This window comes from Phocoena phocoena, chromosome 4 (genome assembly GCF_963924675.1).
Source record: "Phocoena phocoena chromosome 4, mPhoPho1.1, whole genome shotgun sequence".
Lineage (NCBI taxonomy): Eukaryota > Metazoa > Chordata > Mammalia > Artiodactyla > Phocoenidae > Phocoena > Phocoena phocoena.
Window position 1 is genome coordinate 64,091,786 of NC_089222.1, and position 20,000 is coordinate 64,111,785.

Genomic DNA, 20,000 nt, shown 5'->3' on the forward strand with positions numbered 1-20,000 from the left:
TGTTTTTCTAACTTTTTGTATATGAGCTCATTTCAATATGAGGTCATCAGGGAGAAGAAACTCAGAATAAAAATGGACAAAATGCAAATTTACCAGGAATTAATATAAAATCCTGTAGTTGGGTTCAAAGAACAAATTGCACAAATAGGTGTTTGGCTGACATTCACATATACATTTGGGTATTTGCATTATCAAGTCTGACGTGAGCCAACAGCATAATATATGCCTTGTACTGTAAAGGATCCCAACGGCAAAGACAGACTGGAAGCAACTTTACTAAGGCAGTGGCCAAGTCTGAAAATATGAAGTCAGCAATCTTGAAAGAGATCAGGCAGAGCAAGGTCAGAGAGACCAAAGGCAAGAGACAGCTCAAGGTTGTGGCAGGAGGTCAGCAAGAAAGCAAAATGAGGGGATCAGTAATGTCACAGCTTAGAGATGAGTAAAAAAGAAGGAAGTGGAGAGGATTGGGGTGGGGAATGGCAGTCAATTCAGCAAACAGCTGTTGCTGTAGCGAAGGGTTCCAGCTTTTCTTTTTCTTTCTTTCTTTCTTTTCCCCAACATTATAGTCCCAGGCAGCTTCCCAGCCCCTAAATTTCTCCATGCCCTAGAATTTGTCCCTCTTAACCTAACCTCAAACAGTTAAAGTTTTCTGATTTGTTTAAAGGGAAGAATTATCTGCATTATTTCATGAGCTTTCAGAGCCCGTAGTGAAGCAGCTACCTTTACTGCACACTACTCTCCAACCTTAGCTGGCTCTTTCCTTATTTCCGGGTGATCAGCCCTCCCACACATGCCCTGGTCCTTTATTCCCTGCCTCTGCTAATGCTCTTGTTCTTTCCTGACTTCCTTTCCTCTGTCAGTTTCAAACACATCTTCCTTGCAAAGGTTCACCTCAAGTCCAGTCAGCCCACTCTACCTTCTCCTGCCCCATTCTTGTTCCCCTTCTCCCACAGCCTGTAGAACAGAATATGGCTCATATGTCATGGGGGTGGGAGTGGGCAGGAGGTAATTCCCTCGGTGTAATTATTAACTGTTTAAGTAGTGTATAAGCTTTGAAAAGAAGAAACTATGTCCTACAGAGACCACATGGTATAGGAGAGAGTTTGGAATTAGGAAAAAAAAAAATGGTATTCAGTCCTGGCTCTGTGACCTTTGGCATATACCTCTCTCTAGGCCTCCGTGTCCTTCTGGGAAAAACGGATAACCATTCCATGCTCTGGCTTCCTTAAACAGGCAATCAGGTGTTTAGGTCAAGGTCACAGGAAAAGTTCTCTAAGAAAGTGAAGGGTTATCATAAGAGGTGCCTTGTCGTAAAAAAAAGGCAAGGGAGGGCTTCCCTGGTGGCGCAGTGGTTGAGAGTCCGCCTGCTGATGCAGGGGACACGGGTTTGTGCCTCGGTCCGGGAGGATCCCACGTGCCGCGGGGCGGCTGGGCCCGTGAGCCATGGCCGCAGAGCCTGTGCGTCCGGAGCCTGTGCTCCGCAACGGGAGAGGCCACAACAGTGAGAGGCCTGCATACCGCAAAACAAACAAACAAACAAAAAAAAAAAAAAAAAAAAAAGGCAAGGGAATTTGAAAATCTGAATTCTGAGTTAGATTTTAATTCCTGCTCTACCGCTTACTCAATATGTGGCCTTAGAAGTTTCTTCTCTCAAATGAAAATGACACTATCACAAAGATTATGGTGTTGATGCTGGTTTATATGCCAATTTCTAAGAGCCAACTGTCAAATATTTAGTAACTTTGCAAGCAGGTTGTTAAGCTGTTGTTATTAGCTTGAAATCTGCCTTGGTGGGAGTATTTATACCAGGGAAATGGACAAACACTACAAATCGGATTGTTGGGTTTTTTTTATTCTGGAGAGTAAACACATCGGTGATTATGTAAACGGAGCTCTGTAAATTGTAAAGCCCTTTGTCTTCCTTACCATTAAAAGTAGCAATGGTGGGCTTTCCTGGTGGCGCAGCGGTAGGGAGTCCGCCTGCCGATGCAGGGGACATGGGTTCGTGCCCCGGTCCCGGAAGATCCCACATGCTGCGGAGCGGCTAGGCCCGTGAGCTATGGCCGCTGAGCCTGCGCTCCGCAACGGGAGAGGCCACGGCAGTGAGAGGCCCGCGTACCGCAAAAAAAAAAAAAAAAAAAAGTAGTAATGGTAATAGTAATGTCCTGTACCCATAGAACCTAGCCTAGTGCATGGTTCTAGCATTTATTTAATAAAAACATTTTTAATTTAACTTGATACTGCTCCTAGCATGCATTTAATAAAAATGTTTTTAATTTAACTTGGGTTCACCTTTGTATTATTTTGATACTTCTGTCCCTGAGCTAAAGAAGCTCCCATGTTTACCTCTCTTTAAATTCCTCTCTATAAAGTGTCTTTTTATTTTTTTTGTTTTTCCTTTTTGGCCACACCACCCACGGCATATAGGATCTTAGTTCCCGGACTAGGGGTGGAACCCGTTCCCCCTGCAGTGGAAGTGCAGAGTCTTAACCACTGGACCGCCAGGGAAGTCCCTAAAGTGTCTTTTTAAAATCAGATAACATAAATAAAAATCTGGTTCAGTGCATGAAACACACAGTAGGCATTAAACCGTCTACATTTATGAGCTAATTATCTTCTTTCTAAAACTTCTTCTCTTCTGATATTTCATATCTCAGTTAATGACATTGTCCATCTATCCATTATCCCAAGTTAGTTATCTGAAAGTATTCCTCTCCTGTCCTTTTCCTCACCCACCCCCATGTTTTATCAATCACTAGATCTTACCAGTTTTACCTCTTAAAACCTGTCCCCTTGTCTTCATTCATTGCCATTGCTACTGCCTTGGTGTCCTCATCATTTCTTACTTGATCTCTTCCTCCTAACTGATATCTTGACCTTCAGTCATTCTCCTTCAATCCAACCTCTATTTCTATGGGTATGATTTTAAATTACAAATCTGACCAAATCACTCCCTTGCTTAAAATTCCTTAATGACTCTCTGTTGTCTTGAGGATAAAATCTAAAAGCTTTAGCTTGCCATACAGGTCCACCATATTCTGACCTTGGCCCACCTTTTACAAGAGTTATCTCCTACTGCTCCCCTTTACTACCTGGAACACCTAGTCTCACTTCCCTAGCAATCCCTGGTCTCAGTCATGGAGATGAGAAATTAATAACATAAGAACTGTCTATTTTTATTTGTAACCCCCAATAGGATACTGTGGCTCCCCATCACCTTCAGAATAAAATCCAAATCTCTTAGCCTAGCATACTTACAATCTAGCCGCTGACTCTCTCCAATTCTTATCTTTCTCTGTATATATACATATAACCTACATTCCAGCCACTGAGATATCTCATCTGTTCCATATTTTCATCCCTCCATGCCCTCGTTCACACTTTCTCCAAACCTGTAGTACCCTCTTCCTCTTCTTTCACTCACTCCTTTCCTGCCTGCCCGATGAATTTCTACACTTCCTTCAAACAAATCAGTAGTTACCACCTTTGGGCAGCTATCCCTGAAACTATCCCTCCCTCTTCTGTGCTCCCAGAGCACTTGGTTAAGCAGTGTACAGTCAATCTTTGTTGGTCTGTCTTTTGCCCCCTCTGCAAGATCATCTTTATCCCGTGGCCTCTAGCACATCCTTGATGCTTAATACAGAGTGAAAGAAGGAAGGGCTATTATATAGGGATTTGCAAAGAAAGTAAATTTCTGATAAGAGACATACATTGAATAAGTTTAAGATTGATTTTGCATGATCTGGTGAATCTAGAACAATTCTATGTCTTTATTTTCAGGGGGTAGGTGGCTCTGAGAAATTGGTGCTAATGGACAGATCAGAAGCAAAGAATAAGTTTAAAAAGCTGTGGCTTGGTCACATTGGTCCAGATTTGGTGCAGTACAGTAAAACAAAATTTACATCTTAGGAATTTATCTGTCACATACACAAGACATTTATCTACGTGCCTTAATGAATGCCTTAGAAAGTAAAGCAAGGTGCCAGTGGACAAGACACTAAAGCAAACAGAAGATATCAGCAGTGACTTATAATAACACAGAATGTAGTTTCTAACAAAAATATATTTACACCTTTGGGAAGGGAAACAATTTTTTTCTGATTATAAATGTAATATATATTTCTTAGTCTGTTCAGGCTGCTATAACAAAAATACCACAGACTAGATGACTCAGACAACAAACATTTTTACTTCTGACAGTTTTTTGGAGGCTGAGCTGAGATATCCAAGATCAAAGCACTCACAGATTTGATAATCTGGTGAGGGCCTGCTTCCTGGTTCATAGACAGCCATCTTCTCACTGTGTCCTCACATGGAAGAAGAGGGAAGGGAGTTCTCCGGGGTCTTTTTTATAAGGATTTAGTATAAATGGGATTTTACTAATCCCATTCATGAAGGCTCCACCATCACGACCTAATCACATCCCAAAGGCCCCCACCTCCAAACAGCATCACAAATGAGTTTCAACATGTAAATTTTGGGGGGACACAACCATTCAGTCCATAGAAACATATTAATGCAAAATGCTTAGAATATCTCGAAAAACACAACATAAATCCCTCCCAAATCTAACCACCTAGAATTAACTGTTGTTAATTCTTTGGATGTATCCTTCCAGTCTTTTTTTCTTGTATATGTGTTTGTGTATCCTTTTAAATAATAAAAATTTTAAATGGCTTACATTGTATATATTTTTCTAACCTATTTTTTATATTAATATGTCATGAACATTTTCTCATGTTAGTAAATACTCTTCTACAACATGGTTTTTAACTGCTGCACAGTATTCCTTCATATGGATGAACACCACTGTTTATAATCAATCCCCCTTGTTTCAATGCTTTTATTATTATAAACGGAAGTGTAGTGGTGTGGATGACTAAAGAAAGGGTGATCTCACGACCTCCTCCTGTTTTCCCCAGGTTCTGAAGCCCCCTCTTACATCAGAACTCTTTTCTAATGATCCTCTGAGTGTCATCTCAGGACCCTGGGCACACTCATGGCACGATGGCCAACCCTCAGGAGCACCTGAGCTGCTCCCCTTCCCCACACTTGCCTTTGAGTGAAAACAAAACCTTCAATGGACTACAAGATGACATCGCACCTATGCGAAGCCACCCTTCACCCAAGCTTCTTAAGGACCAGCAGGAAAAGGGGGTGGTGCAAACAGAGCTAAATGAGGGCATGAACAGCCCCATCACCACAACAGTGTTGACAAGCGTAAGCGAGGATTCCAGGGACCAGTTTGAGAACAGCGTTCTTCAGCTAAGGGAACAAGATGAATCAGAGATGGCCATGTCTCACGGGAACAGCAACACTGTGGATGGAGAGGGCACGAGTGGAACCGAAGACATCAAGATTCAGTTCAGCAGGTCGGGCAGCGGCAGTGGTGGGTTTCTTGAAGGACTATTTGGATGCTTAAGGCCTGTATGGAATATCATTGGGAAGGCATATTCCACTGATTACAAATTGCAGCAGCAAGGTAAGCTAGAGTATGGACCTGGAAGATATTTCCTGTGTAAACGCACTACCACCATTAACTGCATAACCTTTGATAACTTAAAGACCTAGTGCCAGAAGAATACCCCATTTCAATTTCCTATAGACCTTCTGAATGGAACAGATTGACATATGGTTGGTCTTTTTTGGTCGAAGCCCACCTTTTGTGGTTGTACAGTCCAGTGGTGTCCAGAGTAGAGTACATATAAGACAATCCATGACGTTGTGAGGAAGAAGATGTTAGAGCTTCTGTTCCTTTTATCTCATCATTTTAAATTTTCTATTTTCATGCATGTTTTCATATATATTTGGTATTTTAATAAAGTTTTACAGATATATAATTTATAAATAAATCACATAGTGAGTGCATATTCAAAAATTTTATTGACAGTTTTTACAGTCAAAAAGTCTGATGGTCACTGGACTAATTCAAAACCAGACGGAAGCCACATGGTACTGCCCCTGAAGATTGCAGGCCTGCCTTAGGTAGTAGTAAAAAGGAATTTTTTTATCTTACAGTCAGGCACAGAAAGCTCACATTTTGAGGAAAGAACAAAATATCTAACCATTCTTGAGAAACATTATTATTTCGAGATCCCACAGCTTTTTAAAAAGTAAAAATTTAACTCCCATCATTGTGTAGTATGTATATTCATATACTCCAATTCAAGCCTTATGCTTTTGAAGTAAAGAGAACACATGGCACTGGTGTCCTTTATAACTTCATTTATATTGTTGAAACAATTTTTTCCTGAGAACAAAAGTAATATATATAGAAATTTTGGAACATACAAGTAAGTTCCCCCCCAAAAATTAAAATAATCTATGATTCTCCCATCTCCTGACAATAACCACCATTAGTGTTTTTGGTATATGTTAGTCTATACATGTGTGTATGTGTGCTTAAAAAAAGCTATGCTCTTCTGTAACACTTTTTTACTTCATACTGTGAACATTTCCTGTATCATGAAATATACTTTTTCAGCATCATTTTTAATGGCTGCATAATATTAAATTGTGTTAACATACACAGTTTAAGTAATTGTAATTAAGTAATCCTGTTTTTTTCCTTGTAATGAGAACTCTTAGGGTTTACTGTCTTAACAACTTTCATGCATTAACATAAACAGTGTTCATTATATTTATCAAGTTGTACACCACATCCCTAGTACTTACTAATCTTATAACTGGAAGTTTGTACCTTCTGACTGCCTTCATCCAATTCCCCCTCCCCTACTCACCACCTCTGGTAACCACAAATCTGATCTCTTTTTTTGTGAGTTTATTTTTGAAGTATAATTGACCTACAACACTATATTAGTTCCTGGTACACAACATAGTGATTTGACATTTCTGTACATTTCAAAATCATCACCATCATTAGTTACTGTCTGTCACCATACAAAGATGTTACATAATTATTGACTATATTCCCCACACTGTACATTTCATACCCTTGACTCATTTATTTTGTACTAAAAGTTTGTACCTCTTAATCTCCCTCACCTACTTCTCCCCTCCCCCCTCCCTCCTTCCCTCTGACAACCACCTGTTTGTTCTCTGTATCTATGACTCTGTTTCTGTTTTATTGTTTTTGTTCATTTGTTTTGTTTTTTAGATTACACATTTAAGTGAAATCATATAGTATTTGTCTTTCTCCATCTGACTTATTTCACTTAGCTTAGTGTCTTCTAGGTCTGTCCATGCTGTCACAAATGGCAAGATTTCATTCTTTTTTATGGCTGAGTAATATTCCATTGTGTGTGTGTGTGTGTGTGTGTGTGTGTGTGTGTGTGTGTGTGTGTGTGTACACCACACCTTTTTTGTCCATTCATCTACCTATGGGTACTTAGATTGCTTCCATATCTTGGCTATTGTAAATAATGCTGCAGTTAATGTAAGCGTGCAGATATCTTTTCTAAAGAGTGGGTTTTTTTTTACTTTTTTATTTTTTATACAATTTTTAAAGATTGCTTTCCATTTATTGTTATTACAGAATTTTGGTCATATTCCCCATGTTGTACATTACATCCTTGAGCCTATCTTACACTGAGTAGTTTGTACCTCCCATTCTCCCACCCCTCCCTCCCTCCCCACTGGTAACCACTGGTTTGTTCTCTATATCTGTGAGTCTGCTTTTTTGTTATATTCACTAGTTTGTTGTATTTTTTAGATTCCACATATAAGTGATATTCTACAGTATTTGTCTTTCTCTAACTTATTTCACTAGCATAATGCCCTCCATATCCATCCATTTGCCGCAAATGGCAAAATTTCGTTCTTTTTTATGGCTGAGTAGTATTCCATTGTGTGTGTGTGTGTGTGTGTGTGTGTGTGTGTGTGTGTCTCTGTGTGTGTGTGTGTCTGTGTGTCTGTGTGTGTGTGTCTGTGTATCCAATCTTGTCCACTCATCTGTTGATGGACACTTAGGTTGTTTCCATATCTTGGCAATTGTAAATAATGCTGCTATGAACATTGGGGTGCATGTATCTTTTCAAATTAGTGTTTTTGGTTTTTTCTGATATATACACAGGAGTGGAATTGCTGAGTCATATGGTAGTTCTATTTTTAGTTTTTTGAGACACCTCCATACTGTTTTCCACAGTGGCTGCACCAGTTTACATTCCCACTAACAGTGAACAAGGGTTCCCTTTTTTCACATCCTCGCCGACATTTGTTGTGTTCTTTTTGATGATAGCCGTTCTTTCTGACAGGTGTGAGGTGATATCTCATTGTGGCTTTGATTTTCATTTCCCTGATGATTACTGATGTTGAGCATCTTTTCATATGCCTGTTGGCCATTTTCTTTTCCTCTTTGGAAAAATGTCTGTTTAGTTCTTCTCCCCATTTTTTAATCTGGTTGTTTTTTTGATGTTGTGTTGTATGAGCTATTTATATATGTTGGATATTAATCCCTTATCAGCCATATCATTTGCAAATATTTTCTCCCATTCAGTGGGTTATCTTTTTGTCTTGTCAGTGGTTTCCTTTGCTGTGTGAAATCTTTTAAGTTTAAATAGGTCCCACTTGTTTATTTTTGTTTTCATTTCCTTTCCTTTAGGAGACAGATCCAAAAAAAATATTGCTGCAGTTTATGTCAAAGAGTGTTCTGCATATTTTCCTCTAGGAGTTTCATAGTATCTGGTCTTACATTTAGGTCTCTAAAGAGTGTTTTTGTTTTCTTTAGATAAATACCCAGGAGTGGAGTTGCTGAGTCATGTGGTAGTCCTATATATAGGTCTATTTTTAGTTTTTTGAGGTATCTCCATACTGTTTTCCATAGTGGCTGCACCAATTTGCGTTCCCATCACCAGTACCCAAGGGTTCCTGTTTCCCTACATCCTGGCCAACACTTGTTATTTGTTGTTTTTTTGGTAATAGCCATTCTAGCAGGTGTGAAGTGATATCTCACTGTGGTTTTCATTTGCATTTTCCTAATAATTAGTGATATGGAGCATCTTTTCATGTGCCTGATAGCCATTTGTATGTCTTCTTTAGATAAATGTCTGTTCAGATCCTCTACCCATTTTTTTTTTTTTTTTTTTTTTTTTGCTGTATGCAGGCCTCTCACTGTCGTGGCCTCTCCCATTGCAGAGCACAGGCTCCAGACATGCAGGCTCAGTGGCCATGGCTCATGGGCACAGCCACTCTGCGGCATGTGGGATCTTCCCAGACGGGGGCACGAACCCGTGTCCCCTGCATCGGCAGGCGAACTGTCAACCACTGTGCCACCAGGGAAGCCCTACCCATTTTTAATCAGGTTGTTTGTCTGATGTTGAGCTATATGAGTTATTTGTATATTTTGGATATTAACCCCTTATCAGATATAGCATTTATAAATATCATCTCCCATTCAGTAAGCTGCCTTTTCATTTCATTGATAGTTTCCTTCACTGTGCAAAAGCTTTTTAGTTTGATGTAGTCCCATTTGTTTATTTTTGCTTTTGTTGCCCTTACCTGAGGAGACATATCCAAAAAATATTGCTAAGACTGATGTCAAAGACCATACTGCCTATTTTTTCTTCCAGAAGTTTTATGGTTTCAAGTCTTACATTTAAGACTTTAATCCATTTTGAATTTATTTTTGTATATGGTGTAGTCCAGTTTGATTCTTTTGCATGTAGCTGTCCAGTTTTCCCAACACCATTTATTGAAGAGGCTGTCTTTTCCCCATTGTATATTCTTGCCTCCTTTGTCATAGATTAATTGCCCATGTAATTATGGTTTCATTTCTGGGCTCGCTATTCTGTTCCATTGATCTATGTGCCAGTACCATACTGCTTTGATTACTGTAGCTTTGCAGTATAGTTTGAAATCAGGGAGCATGATACCTCCAGCTTTGTTCTTCTTTCTCAAGATAGTTTTGGCTATTTGGGGTATTTTGTGTTTCCATACAAATTTTAGAATTATTTGTTCTACTTTTATGAAGAATGCCATGGGTATTTTGACAGGGATTGCATTGAATTCCTAGATTGCCTTGGGTAGTATGGTCATTTTAACAGTATTAATTCTTCCAATCCATGAACACGGTATATCTTTCCATCTGTTTGTGTTGTCTTCAATTTCTTTCATCAGTGTCTTATAGTTTTCAGAGTACAGGTCCTTTACCTCCTTAGATTTATTCCTACTATTTTATTCATTTTGATGCAATTGTAAATGGGATTATTTTCTTAATTTCCTTTTCTGATTGTTAGTTGTTAGTGTATAGAAATTAACATATTTCTGTATATTAATTTTGTATCCTGCAACTTTACCAAATTCATTGATAACTTCTAGTGCAATCTTCTATTGCTTAACAATTTGTTTACTATTTTCAGTGATTATAAGCCACACTGCAGTGAACGTGTCCATTCCTTAATTTTCGCCCATATCTTGATTACTCCTTAGGATAAATTATTAGAAGAGGAATGCTGGGTTCAAAGGATTTTTTGCTTTAAAGTGTTTGATACATATCTTTGCAGCCTTATGTAAATGATCAGTTGTTATGAGTTCTTTCATCAAGAAATTTTATAAAGGAATAATATGGACCAGAAATGATATTGTTTTATTTATTTTATAACTGAATATGGGATTCTGTAGCCCTCCCTTAAAAATGTATTCATATATTTTAGTCAAGACTGTTGACAGCTTTTCCACAACTACCAGGTGACATTAGTCACCATTAGCCACTTTTTCCATGCATTCAATTTTTTCTATTTCTGAAATACTTTTTCTTTTTTTGATATTTTATTTTAAGGTATTATTTTATTTTATTTTTTAACACAATTTTTAAAGGTTACACTCCATTTACAGTTATTACAAAATGTTAGCTATCTTCCCCGTGTTGTACAATACATCCTTGTGGCCTGTCTTACAGCCAGTAGTTTCTACCTCCCACTCCCCCACCCCTATATTGCCCCTTCCCCCTCTCCCCACTAGTTTATTTTTATCTGTGAGTCTGCTTCTCTTTTTTTAATATTCACTAGTTTGTTGTATTTTTTAGATTCCACATATAAGTGACATCATACAGTATTTGTCTTTCTCTGTCTGACTTATTTCACTTAGCATAATGCCCTCCAAGTCCATCCATGTTGCTACAGATGGCAAAATTTCATTCTCTTTTATGGCTGAGTAGTATTCCAGTGTGTGTGTGTGTTTGTGTGTGTGTGTGTGTGTGTGTGTGTGTGTGTAGATATATATATACCACATTGTCTTTCTCCGCTCATCTATTGATGTGAAATACTTTCTTTTAGAAATGCAAATCAGAACTACAATGAGGTACCACCTCACACCAGTCAGAATGGCTATCATCAAAAAGTCTACCAATAACAAATGCTGGGGAGGGTGTGGAGAAAAGGGAACCCTCCTGCACTGTTGGTGGGAATGTAAGTTGGTGCAACCACTGTGGAAAACAGTATGGCGGTTCCTCAAAAAACTAAAAATAGAATTACCATATGACCCAGCAATCCTACTCCTGGGTATATATGCAGACAAAACTATAATTCAAAAAGATACATGCACCCCTATGTTCATAGCAGTACTATTCACAGTAGCCAAGACATGGAAACAACCTAAGTGTCCACTAACAGAAGAATGGATAAAGAAGATGTGGTACATATATAATGGAATACTACTCAGCCATAAAACAGAATGAAATAATGCCATTTGCAGCAACATGGATGCAACTAGAAATTATCATACTAAGTGAAGTAAGTCAAAAAGAGAAAGACAGGGGCTTCCCTGGTGGTGCAGTGGTTGAGAGTCCGCCTGCCGATGCAGAGGACGCGGGTTCGTGCCTCGGTCCGGGATGATCCCACGTGCCGCTGAGCGGCTGGGCCCGTGAGCCATGGCCGCTGGGCCTGCATGTCTGGAGCCTGTGCTTTGCAACAGAGGAGGCCGCAGCAGTGAGAGGCCCACGTGCCACAAAAAAAAAAAAAAAAAAGTAAAAAAGAGAAAGACAAATACCACATGATATCACCTTTATGTGGAACCTAAACTATGGCACAAATGAACCTATTTACGAGACAAAAACAGACTCACAGACATAGAGAACAGACTTGTGGTTGCCAAGGGGGAGGGGGTGTGGGGGAGGGATGGACTAGGAGTTAGGAGTTAGTAGATGCAAACTATGACATATAGAATGGATAAACAATACCGTCCTACTATATAGCACAGGGAATTATATTCAATATCCTGGGATAAACCATAATGGAAAAGAATATGAAAAAGATTGTATATATATATATATATATATATATATATATATATGTATGTATAACTGAATCATTTTGCTGTACAGCAGAAATCAACACAACATTGTAAATCAGCTATACTTCAATTTTTTTTAATTGATTCTGAAATACTTTCTCTTAAACCAATACCAGACTCCCCATCTATACCCCTTCTCCATAAGTATATTGGGATTTACCTGTAAATCTGTCCATTCCAGGTATACTTTCCAGGATTTGTCAACCACAGCATTCTTTCTCAATCCCTAGGTTTTGTCTGTCTGTTTTCTCTCCATACCCTGCACATTCTACCCTCTTTTTCCCTCTATGATCTTAAGGTTTCAGGGAAATTAAAGAGTTGTTCCTTGTCACACAGCGGTTGGGGACTCCTATGTTAAACAGTTTTATTATTTTAAAAATTGGGAATAAAGACAAATCCAAAGAGGAAAATAAAAATCACTTGTCATCCCATAACCACCCACCCTTAATTTATTATTTTTTAGAAGTTCCTTCTTCTCTGCTTAGACACAAAACTTACTAATATCTGCTTATATGATAAACTCATTTGGTTTTTGGGTTCTTAACTTGTCCAGTCTAATAATTATTTTGGTGGCAATTTGGAGGTCTCAGGATCCAAACGCAGCATTGAGGTTCAGACTCATAAAGAAGACTAACAGACACATCCCATGTCTGTTAAAAGAAGCCTTTAAAATTCTTTATTGTTCTGTAACCTTGTATTTAATTTGTGTTCCAATTGATTATGTGACCTTCAGAAAGGCTTATTTCAGGAGCAAATAAGACACATCCTTGGTCAGTTTAAGCTTACAAGGGTACGGCAGCTGCCCAGCTCTTCAGCAAATGAGAGGATATCCTACCGTGAGCAGGTGTTGCTGTGGGCTGTAGAAGAGATTCACTAGCTTGAAACTAAGTGTAGTTTTTTTCTTGTCAGCTCTGGGATCATGGAGCTAATCTTTAATCCTGGATTACAGTCAACCAAAGGATAGTACATATAACAGATGTGTCCCTGCATTTGGTATTATGAGGAAATTTCACTTGATTAAATTTTTTTTAGTGATATCTTCATCTCCCATTTAGTATGTTAGTAGTGAAGCGTAAGTAAGGTAATATGTGAAATCTTTTATTGCCAAATAGTTCCCAGTCTCAAAGCAAGTATTGTCATAGACTTGTCTGAATAAACAAAGGAGAACTTATGTGTTAAAGTGAGTGGGCATGTGGCTTTTTCTCAGTCCTAGGGATCATGGTGGATATTGGAATTAAGATAGTAGTCATAGTGATGAATCAGAGAGAAGATAAAAGCTGGGGAAGAGTACCAATGGGACAGCTGTAAAAGCAGCAGAAAGTCTGGGACTAAACCTGGAGGGAGCACAGCCAGTTTCCATCATTATAAGGTTTGTTATCTTGTTCCTCAGTGATCTAGGCCCCCAATTTGTATATCCTTGTTGCTAACGTTCTTTTTGCTGCCATTTTCTTGTTCCTTGACTCCCTGCTAGATATCGATCAGGACATTGGAACTGGACAGAGAGGACTAAATCACATGAAACAATTTTATTTCTGGTAGTCAGTTCTAGTAAAAAAAATTGATGGAAAGGTGGTTGAAGTATTACTTTACACTCTGTGTTCTTGAATTACCAATGCCGGCCCCTTTATTTTTCATGGACAATTAAGATTTGGTTGAACATAGATGAATTAACACAGGCGTGAGCTACTGTTGGTCAAGGAAATTTTTGTTATTTATTATAATATCAACCTTTGGTATTTGAGTGCCAAATATATTTATCATTTGTATTTTATTTTATTTATTTATATTTATATTTTTATTTTTTATTTTTTTTGAGGTACACGGGCCTCTCACTGTTGTAGCCTCTCCCATTGCAGAGCACAGGCTCTGGATGCACAGGCTCAGAGGCCGTGGCTCACGGGCTTAGTTGCTCCGCGGCATGTGGGATCTTCCCCGACTGGGGCACGAACCCGTGTCCCCTGCATCGGCAGGCGGACTCTCAACCACTGCACCACCAGGGAAGCCCTATTTTATTTATTTTTTAATTGAAGTATAGTTGATTTACAATACTATATTAATTTCAGGCGTACAACATAGTGATTCAATATTTTTATAGATTATACTCCATTTAAAGTTATTATAGGGACTTCCCTGGCGGTCCAGTGGTTAAGACTTCGCCTTCCAATGCAGGGGGTGCGGGTTCAATCCCTGGTTGGAGAACTAAGATCCCACATGCCTCGCAGCCAAAAAAACAAAACATAAAACAGAAGCAATATTGTAACAAATTCCATAAAGACTTTAAAAATGGTCCACATCAAAAAAAAAAATCTTTAAAAAAAAGAAGAATAAAAAAATGTTATTATATAATATTGGCTACATTCCTTGTGCCATACAATATATCCTGGTAGCTTATTTATTTTATACGTAGTAGTTTGTGCCTCTTAATCCCCTACCCCTATCTTGTCCCTCCCTCCTATCATTTGTATTTTAATACTTCATTTATTTCTCATTTTATAAAAATACTAAATAAGAATTATTTATAAAATATATAGTAAATTACAATATAAACATTATAAAATTATGTAAAGAGATTCCCTGGTGGTGCAGTGGTTGAGAGTCTGCCTGCCGATGCAGGGGACGCGGGTTCGTGCCCTGGTCGGGGAGGATCCCACATGCCGCGGAGTGACTGGACCCGTGAGCCATGGCCGCTGAGCCTGCGCGTCCAGAGCTTGTGCTCCGCAACGGGAGAGGCCACAACAGTGAGAGGCCCGCGTACCGAAAAAAAAAAGTAAAAAGAAAGGATTATTTAACAAATTGTTTTTTGAATCACTAAATAACACTATGAAAAAAATTAATTTGCATCAGTTCTCATACCATACAACAAAATAAACTTCAGATGTAAAGGTTAAACTTTTAAAAAATCAACTATAGATCACTCTTAGAAGATAGATTAGGCAGTAGAAGAAATTGCAAAGCAAATGACAAGCAGCTATAAAAATATTTTGTTCAAATCATAATAAAATTAAAAGAAAAATGCTTTTGTAAAAAGCCTCTTCGTATGTGTCAAAGAAATAGAAAGCTCCTTTGAGCTTATGAGAACTGCAAGACCCTAATAAATAAATGGACAAGGGATAAATCTGATAATTCATACAAAGAAGATGTATTAAACAAATGTTGAGAAAATATCCTATATCACTGGCAATTAAAATAGTGCGAACTTATAAAACACTATTTTATACCTAACTAAATTAGCACCAAAAAATAATCGGCAACATTCATTGCTGGCAAAGTTGCAGTAAAAGAGACTTGCTCATACTTTGCTACTGTCAGCAAAAACTAGAAAAATCCTTTTGGATAGCAACTTGGAATGTATACCAAGAACCAGGAAACTATACTCTTTAACCTCAGGATTGAACATGAGGAAGTAATATAAAGAAAGAAAAAAGTATCAAATTTAACTTAACAAACAAAAAAGTGGAAACAAGTACAAAAAAAGGTAAGAGGGTACAGTAAGTAACTATTAAGCTATGACATAGCTGTATACATATAAACAAAGACTAAAAGAAGATGAAAACAATATGTGCTGGGATTTCAGATAAAATATGTGCTTTTCTGCTTTTTCTAGTATTTTCTAATGTTTTCTAGTACTTAACAGTAAATAAAGATTGCATAAATAGGAAAAAAAGACAGCGAAAGACTGTCTAATTTTAGTAATTATGTATTAACAATTAGGGTATCTTGGGCTTTTATAGAGTTATTTGGAGAAATATTGCCCAGTTATGTTCTTGCTCAGAATCCAGTGCTAGTACCTTATTCAGCCCCCAGAATGGTCAAAATGACACTGTGTTTAGTTCTTCACTAGACCCCTAATGAGTAAAACTAAGTGTGCCATCAATACCTGTGTCCTATATGTGCCACATGAATAAGCCTATAGGGATGAAAGTCATTAGACGCTGTAAAGATACTAAAAGCAGTCATCTGTAACTTATTGTTTCCACCCAAACTTGTTTCTTTGGTGATTTCATATTTGTGAGCTATTTGTATTGTAGAGAGATTGTTTTTGTATAGCATCTATTCAATTTCAGTAGAGCAGAAACCTTTAATACTGCTCATACCAGAAGAATGGGACAAGTGCCCATGCTTTTAATCACCCTCACTATAATTTTTTCTGCTCTATGTATTTATATTTTAAAGGTCATGTTTTAAACTTTGTAATGAGAAACCACATTTTATTAAGCATCTACAGAATTTCTTTTCTGTTAAAGAAAATTAGAAAAGAGGGAAATGTAGTTCCCTTCTACTCTTTCTGCGCTTGCTTCATTGATGTAGTAGTGAGTTGATTTGCTTTCAAGACCAGAATATCTTCAAAGCTGATTCAACACTACTTTGTTCAGTGTTCTGCAAACAGTGGCCTTTAAGTGATTGGTGATCTGACAAGAATCTCTCATAACCTTTAGCATTGTCATCATCTTCTCCTCACTCTGTGGGGCTCTTAGCTCTTTGATGTTCATTTCTGACCAGTGCAGTGATAATGCACTGGCAAAAAGGATAACCAATGGATTGTAGTCGTCTTTTTAAGTTGCATGAGATTAAAGCACATATTGATTGAATTTTTAATCTATTTTAAATAGCATTTTATTCATTTTAAATGTAATATAGGCTGAAACTAACACAATATTGTAAATCAACTATACTTCAATTAAAAATAAAAGTAATATAGGCTTATGGTTTAAAATTTTTAATACAGAAAAGGATAAACAACATAACATGAATCATCAATAATGCCACCACTTAGAAATGACCCCTGTTACATTTTTGGTGCAAAAAGAAATTAAACTTTAAGAAAAACAGAAACTTGAAAATACTGCATCTATATGAGTAAGTATATTATGACTAATGACCCTCTCTCTCAAATACTTCATGAGAGATAATGTGGTATAGTAGAGAAAACACTGTCCCTGGATTCAAGCCAGTTCTGGAGTCCTGGGCCCTGTTTTGCCACTTACCAATTATGTGACCTTGATTAAGTTACTTAAGGCATGTTTACCCTATGGCTTAGTTTTCTCATTTTTAAATAACCGTAATAAGGCCAGACTTATAGGATTGTTGTAAGAATTAAACACATGACAGATCTAAAGCACTACGCTAGTGTCTGGCGTATAGTAAGTGCTAAATAAAAGGTAAATACTAATTTAATTATTATACATCATTAGATCTTTAGGAGAGTATCACTGAAAATTCATTCAGCAAGTATTAATTGAGAACCTGCACTAGAAATTCAAAGAGGAATAAAGCAACACATAATGGGTGATGGGGTAGGGATGGTGATGTAGAGACAGATAGGTGAATTGACTGAGCATGCAAGCTTCAAGTGAGGAGGTGGGGCTGTGGGAGTGTCAGGATGTGTTTTGTTCAGAGGTGATTATATTGGAGATCTCTGATCTGCTGAATTTCACTGGTTAAAAATTGATACAAACTAATACATGTGAATATCTTATCTATGGTATCAAGACCCATAGAAAGGTTATACCTTTTGGAGAGTTACCAGGTGAGAGACAAAGGATAGAGGTCATTTTGGGTGATGGTGAAGTTGGTCCCTTCAGAGTGGCCTTGTAGAATGGCCCCTGAGCATTCTACAAGGGGCCACTGAGATCTCTTTAAGCTTGTTTCTCACTTGTGTGCCTAGATACTTGGGAAGTGCCATTTGAGGAGATCTCAGAGCTGCAGTGGCTGGGTAGTGGAGCCCAGGGAGCTGTCTTCTTGGGCAAGTTCCGAGCGGAGGAGGTGGCCATCAAGAAAGTGAGAGAGCAGAATGAGACGGATATCAAGCATTTGAGGAAGTTGAAGCATCCTAACATCATCGCTTTCAAGTAGGTCAAGGCTTTTTTTTTTTTTTTTAAAGAAATAGATTTTCTTTCCTCCAGTATATACATTTAAGTTCCTGCTTTGAAAGACATGTTAAGAACACTCTACAGACTTAGCACTGTGCTAGGTGCTTTGGGAGGGTACCAAAGAACTATTATATTAGAATCATGTCTTTAAGGATTTTATAGTCTAATAGTTCTTTTTGCCAGAGCACACACTTCTTGGAAGGGATGTATGTGGGACAGAGAGGGAGAAGGTAGATTCCTGCCAAGCAGTCAGATCTGCTGAATCAATGTCATTATCAGTAGGACAACAGAGGCTACTTCAAGATAACCTGAACATCCTAAAATTCAGTTAAGAAAACAAAGCTAACATGTGAAGTGATTAGAGAACAATTAGTTCCTTGTAAATAGAGATGTATTTTCTTACTAGTTTCTATTAGTGTCCGTTCTTAAATATCAACTTGTAATAACAGGTACCTTCAGAGTATTTCTCCCTGCCTCAGGTTTTGCCAGATCCATTTTCAAGGAATGCCAAACACTCAGCTTTCTAAATCTAATAATAGTAGAATTAGTGATGATAGTAAGTTAAATGCTATATTTATTTCACAAAGTGGTTGTTTTCAAGAGTATGTGAATATATCTTTCTAGTTTAGTCCCTTATCTTCATAATATTGACAGGGATCCCTAGCAAAATGGAAAGATTCAGAGGTAAATTTGTAGAAGGCACCAAACTTGGCAGTGCTGAGCTCTGAATATGTATAATCTCTTCTCCCTGTACTCTTCCCTTGAGTTCCTTCTCTTACCAGCCTTGAAATTTTGCCCTAGGCTTGAACAAATGAATAATGAGTGGCTTAAGAGGAAGAAAGGTGAAGAACAGGAAAGAAAGCCTTTAGGAAGGAAGAGAGATTAGAAATTAGAGCTTCTTGGTATATTTTTATATAATATATATTGAATTTATATATATTTCAATTCTGGAAAATAGTATGACCAATAAGCCTATAGCTAAAAGTAGAATAACTTACAAATTCTCCTTTCCTAACCTAGGAGGGACTTCCTCCAGCCCCCAAGAGGAATCCTTTCCTTAATAAAACTCTCATTATAAAGCTAAACATGTCATGCAATAATTTCTAATTGGAAATATATCCCCAAAGTAAGGAATAGAAATCATGGGTACAAGTTTTGTAGAATGGGTTTAAATGTCTATTGAGGTTGAGTTTTGATTCCCAAACAAGACCCCTTACTTTGGAAAGGGAAAGAAGTGTGAAAAGAAGAGAAGCATTCAACTGGGATACTAAATGAAGTCCTTAGATTCATTTCCTTGTGGAAGGAACATCCCTGCAGAGGACATGGGAGAGAATTTCAGTTGCTGTAGTGATTCTATTATTGGTTGCCCTAGGAGGGCCAGGAGGATGTGAAACTAAAACAAAATGCTATCGAGACCAATTATAATCCTTCCCAAGATGATAAGTTTCTCAAGACAATAGGAGGATTATTTTTAAGCAGACAAGTCTGTCAGAGGCTCACTTTCATTCATTTTACTTCACTGAGAGGATCATCATTGCAGTGTGGTTACCCTCGTAAATGGAAGGAAGAGCCTTTTATTTAACTAAACTTTAAGCTTAAATCACTGGTATGCTAGGTTTGAGACGCTGAATGTTCTATAGATGAGCATGGCCTTTTGGCCTCCCGAAGTGAACTAGGCTATGAGTCTCAGGTAAGAGGGCTTTCTAGCAAGAGGTCGTGGGTTACTGAAGGTAGAAATGTGTCCTCAGAGGATGAGTGCGAGAAGCTTGATTTTTCCTTCCTTTCTTTTGTTTCTTCCTTTTTCCTCTGAGTCTTTTCCCTGCTTTACCCTCTGACCCTCCTACCTGCATATACAGTTTTCAGCATTATGGATAAGTATTGCTC

The 20,000-nt window shown here is 37.9% G+C and overlaps 1 protein-coding gene across 1 annotated transcript in view; it reads left to right on the forward strand.

The window, feature by feature from the left end:
• MAP3K13 (mitogen-activated protein kinase kinase kinase 13) overlaps positions 1 to 20,000 on the forward strand; it is a 129,264-nt gene that overhangs the window by 77,605 nt on the left and 31,659 nt on the right. The window contains exons 2-3 of the mRNA XM_065876197.1: positions 4,923 to 5,482; positions 17,912 to 18,095. Of these exons, the coding sequence (XP_065732269.1) occupies positions 5,008 to 5,482; positions 17,912 to 18,095 (659 nt within the window). The 5' untranslated portion in view covers positions 4,923 to 5,007. The remainder of the gene's footprint in view (positions 1 to 4,922; positions 5,483 to 17,911; positions 18,096 to 20,000) is intronic.